The 5,006-nt window shown below is 37.3% G+C and overlaps 1 protein-coding gene across 1 annotated transcript; it reads right to left on the reverse strand.

Moving 5' to 3' along the window:
- Positions 1-391: 391 nt before the first annotated feature.
- On the reverse strand, positions 392-943 carry LOC141664811 (dirigent protein 1-like). Its single transcript, XM_074470764.1, has one exon. It carries the CDS (start codon positions 941-943, stop codon positions 392-394), a length of 552 nt encoding a protein of 183 aa, XP_074326865.1.
- Between the last annotated feature and the right edge of the window lie 4,063 nt (positions 944-5,006).

Below are 5,006 nucleotides of genomic sequence, written 5' to 3' on the forward strand. Positions count from 1 at the left end.
ACTTATTCTCATTCAAACAGCACCTTTCATTTCATTTCCATGTTAATTTAATACGAATATTACATAATACAAAATTTTCAACCAGAAATTAAAGGAAATCAAACTCTTAATTCATTGATTAAAACATCATACAAATTAACTACAGTTCCAAAACAAACATGTATCATCTAATCATGCATGATAATTTATTATGTACGGCTCCAAGGATCAGCAGCAGACTTTAACACTACTTATCTGATAACAAGTAGATACTTAACACCAACGCAGTGACCAAACCCTGCAGGGGGGGGTTTAATTAGTTGTATTATCTAACTAATGGTACTCCCGCATGCATGTACTTTCATGATTTATTAGCAATAAAAGCACAGCTGTCGTCTGATAATGGTAGTTATTAGTAATGCTCCATAGTAATATTCCACTCAGCAACAGAATAATTAGCTGCCCTGTCATAATAAACAGTCTCAAACGTGGCAAAACCTCTAGCATATCGAAATTGACCTGTACCTGACACCACGGACACCTCTTTAACCCTCTGCACTGGATTACCAGCACCTTGTATCTCTAGAGTACTCCCCTGATATTGTTCTGTATCAAACACCACCGACATTACTACCTGGCTGTTTGATCCATCCATGGCTGAACTCACAAAAGTGCCTTGAGCCCGTCCGATACGATCAGAGTCCGGCTCACGCCCCTCAGTTACTGGATTGTCAGTATAATACATGATGCCAAAATTATCCGCAATCCAACTGTCATCAGATGGTGAACTTATGGCAATTGTTGTAGCATTTGGACCAGAAAAGTAATCATGAATGTAGAGAGTCATGTTGGTTTCTTGAAGAAACCCATGATCAATTGTCGATTCTGAGCATATGAGGATGCCTAGAAGCAATGCAAGCATCATTAATAGCTTTGTGCTAGGAACTAATATTGATGATGCCATGTGTACTTCCGCAGCATATATAAGCTTAGAGATATATAATAAGAGATGAGGTTTGGTGAATTTTTCATGCAGCACAGTTCATGTACTTATAGTAAAAAAAAATTAGCTGCAGATTGATTCAAATTTATCGATAATTTAAACTTACATAATCATTTTTATTAAAATTTAGTTACGCAGAACTCTGTCGACTAATTCACGTACTCCACATACGAAGACAGACAAAAAATCCAAAGCTGTCGCCCCTATAATAAGCACTCCGTTTTTGACATAATAAATGGGTAAAATAAACTATCAAATAATATATTTAGGGTAAAATATGTTCTGCTCCCTTTGACTTAAAAAAATCGTATTAGTGTAGGCTTTCGGATTAACGCCCACCTACCTGCAAAGTACATTACATTTTGGTGTGATTGGATATTATAAAAAGCATATAAATAGTTAAGCGTTTGAGAAAGGCAGAACAATCATATAATTAAGAAATACATCTACATTAAATTGATAAAATATGGTTAGAGCTAGTTCACTAGGTTACTCCGTGACTTTGATTGATTAGTTTTAGCAACATATATAAGTGTGATTCACATGGATTAATGAAGATGATATATCACAATTATTGATCAGTTTGTCTCCGAAGAACAACTTGGGCGAGAAGTAGAGTATCTTTTCTTCGCGTTCACATAACCAAACACTCATGTCAAAACAGTTTCCAGCACAATTGCAGATGATCATTTTGGCGGGGGACGCTGTTAATCTATTTGATGTTCAATTTCTTATAAATGAATCAAATTCTTCACTCACTAAATAATTAGTTTCATCAATTAATATTTTTTGAGTCTGAAATTATTAATACATATTCTATCGCGCTTACCAACCGTAATAAAGAGTGACATTAGCTCAATTGTTAAGATTTGTTATCTCAGATTATGTGTTGATAAATTTTATACGTACATGTTAATATTATTACCTTGTGTTATTAAATAGTTTGATTATTATTAGTAATTTTTTTATTAGGATATTTTACGTTATTATATTTGGTTATTTGCTATATAAATTTCTCTTATATTCTAACTGAGAACAAGTCATATAATACTAATAATAAAATCTTAATTTTCCATCTTCTTTCTCTCTTCACTCCATACTTTATCACGATACAAGAGTTATGGTTCGATTGAAATTGGGTGATGATGACTTATATCGGGTTGGGTTACACGTATTGGATTTAAAACATGTGTTATGTTTATTATTTTTTCTTGTAATCTTCTTATTCAAATTAGTTATTTTTTTCTTGGATGATTTTGAGTTTAAATCATGACTATTATTTTTTTTCTTCGATTTGGTTGGATTTCTCATCAGTATACAAAATTGATTTTGGTTAAAGTTTTTTTCAGCTGGTTTTGGTTGGGACTCTCAAACAACTTTTCTGTTGGTTTTGGTTAGAATTCTCGTACAATTTTTCTGCTGGTTTTGTTTGGGACTCTCATACACATTCCAGGTCTCGCTTTGATGATATTGGCTCATTGATAATATTGTTTTCTTTCTTTCTTTCCCTATAATCTTTTTTTCGTTTTCTCGTGTTGATGATGGGGTAACCCTAGGCACATCTGTATATTTTTCCACCTTTTATTTTATTTTATCTGGTGCTCTAGGTACATTGGCCCTTCGCGGGATTGGTGTAGGATATTTGGTGCTCTAGGCACATTAGTTTAATATATTTGGTACTTGTTATACCCAAAATTTGGCATTGAATTGACTCGGGTCAAATGCGGATTACGTTCGGTCAAACCCGGTATTGCGTTGTAGAAGGTTAGGACGCGTCCAGGCACCGAGGACGCGCCTACATTTGAGGAGATGTTTTATGATCTAGTGATGGCGAAGCTTGGGAGTGCATGATTGGGAAAGGACGCGTCCAAGCGTTTTGGACGCGTCAACAGTGGTGAAAGTACTTGGCAAATGTGGTCTTTTGGCAATGAAAGTTAAAGGACGCGCCTGTCTCTATTAGGACGCGTCTTGTTGTTGTGGCATGCTGTAAGAAACAGTTGATGAAGAAACAATGTTGGTTTTATAAAAGTGAGGACGCGCCCAGAGTCTTAGGACGCGTCCTGTGTTTGGTCAATACACTTTTAATGGTGACTTCAGGGCAAAGCTTGCATGGAGAGGAGCAATGGAGATTATTTTTTACTAACGTATTTGTTGCAGGTACTCTTTGAAGAATTCCCTCCTTGAGACGATCAAGGAGAGGGATGTCCGTGAAAAGCTTGAAGGCCTCCGGGGGTATGCCTGATGATTGAAGGCCTCCTCCTGTATTCAACGGGTGTCCTCGTTGGGGATGTGGGGTTAACATTAGTGTGTGCTTTGGGAACTCTGTTCTTGTATTCAACGGGTGTCCTCGTTGGAGAACTTTGGAGTCATCATGCACTTTGCACCCAAGAGCTTGGGATCACCTGTCCTGTTATCTGGTGGGTTATCCTCATTCGGGGGACAGGGATGCGTCCGGCACTTGGGGTGAACTGTGGCTATACCTGCGCCCGTAAATTTAGGTAAATAGTTGTAGCGGAATGTTATCCTTGCGCAGGGAGATGCACTATCTGTGAAGTCCTGCGATTACGGACGAGCCTTGGGCCTTTGCGGTTGGGCCTCATAGTTGGACATTCCCAAAGCTAGCGGAAGACGGACTTTGGATGGGCTTCTACCGGGCCTAGGGAATAAGAAGTCTAAGCCCATTAGATTTCTTGTTCCATAAGAACTACGTCAGGCTTGATCCCAATATAAAAGGTATGTAGGCACATTAAGAGGGTAAGAAGTTGAGAGCTGATAAGAGAGCCACCATTTACTCTGATCAATCTCAGCCTAAAAAAACCACAAACCACCATACACCGCTTAATTTTCCGGCGAAGAACCACCGTCATAGATCTTAATTCCGGCGAGAAACCTCAATCTTTGTTGTTACCAGATTCCTCCGTCAAAAATTGGCGCTAGAAGGAGGGGGCTGTTGTGCAAGACATGCCTGTATCATAACAAGACTAAGTCATTCTGACAACCCTAAGATTAGTTGTACTGCAACCTTAATCTGTAATTCATACTTGTAACACTTAATGTTTGTAAAATGTAAATGGAGCAGACTGGAGCATTTTTCCCTAAACAGTGTCAAGCCTAAGAATTCTATCTGGAAGAAGATCAAGAAGGTCATGCCTTAGAAGAATTATGAAGAAGCTTGGAGTTGAATAATTCTGTTTGGTGAAAAATATTCTAAGTCAAGATCTCTACAAGTCACATAATTAGTGTTATAGAGAAGTCATTCGAGAACTCAGAAAGACCTATCGAGAACTCAGAAAGACCTATCGAGAACTCAGGAATGGTCTATCGAGAACTCAGGAAATGCTATTGGAGATATCGATAAGTCAGATACCCATTCGAGAACTCAGAGATATCGACAAGTATACATTCATTAGAGAACTCTGAGTTATCGATAAGCCAAAGTCCATTAGAGAACTTTGAGTTATCGATAAACCAAAATTCACTAGAGAACTCAGAGTTGTCGATAAGTCAAGTCAACAATGAAGTTTCAGAGATATCGACAATCCAACAAGCCTATCGAAATGTCGAGTTCTCTACAGCTTAATTGGAGATCTCGAAGTGAAGAAATTTCTCTAAGTACAGAATTGCAGAACAGTTCAATATCCGAGGTGGCAAATCAACAAACAATTCACAAAGCTGGATTGACAAGTCTACAAAAAGCAGCTTGAGAGATGTGCAAGATCAATGGCAAAGATTAACTGACAAAGGAGATTAAAGTAATCACGGGATGCTAAAGATATGCTAAGCCAGAAATGGAAGATTTGTTTTTCTATAAATTAAAATGACAAGTGACAGTTTAGAAAAGCTAATAGCATGTTTATTATCCTCTGTGTAAACCAACAGTTAACTGAGTTATAAAGTAACACTGGTCCTCTAGTTAGTTATAACAATCTAGATAGAAAATCTTGTATTCTCTCTCAAGAAAAGAGCTAAGTTCTAAAACAAGAACTTAGAGATTTTGTAGCAAAACACTGCTTGATTTTTAATA

Source organism: Apium graveolens, chromosome 6 (assembly GCF_009905375.1).
Source record: "Apium graveolens cultivar Ventura chromosome 6, ASM990537v1, whole genome shotgun sequence".
Lineage (NCBI taxonomy): Eukaryota > Viridiplantae > Streptophyta > Magnoliopsida > Apiales > Apiaceae > Apium > Apium graveolens.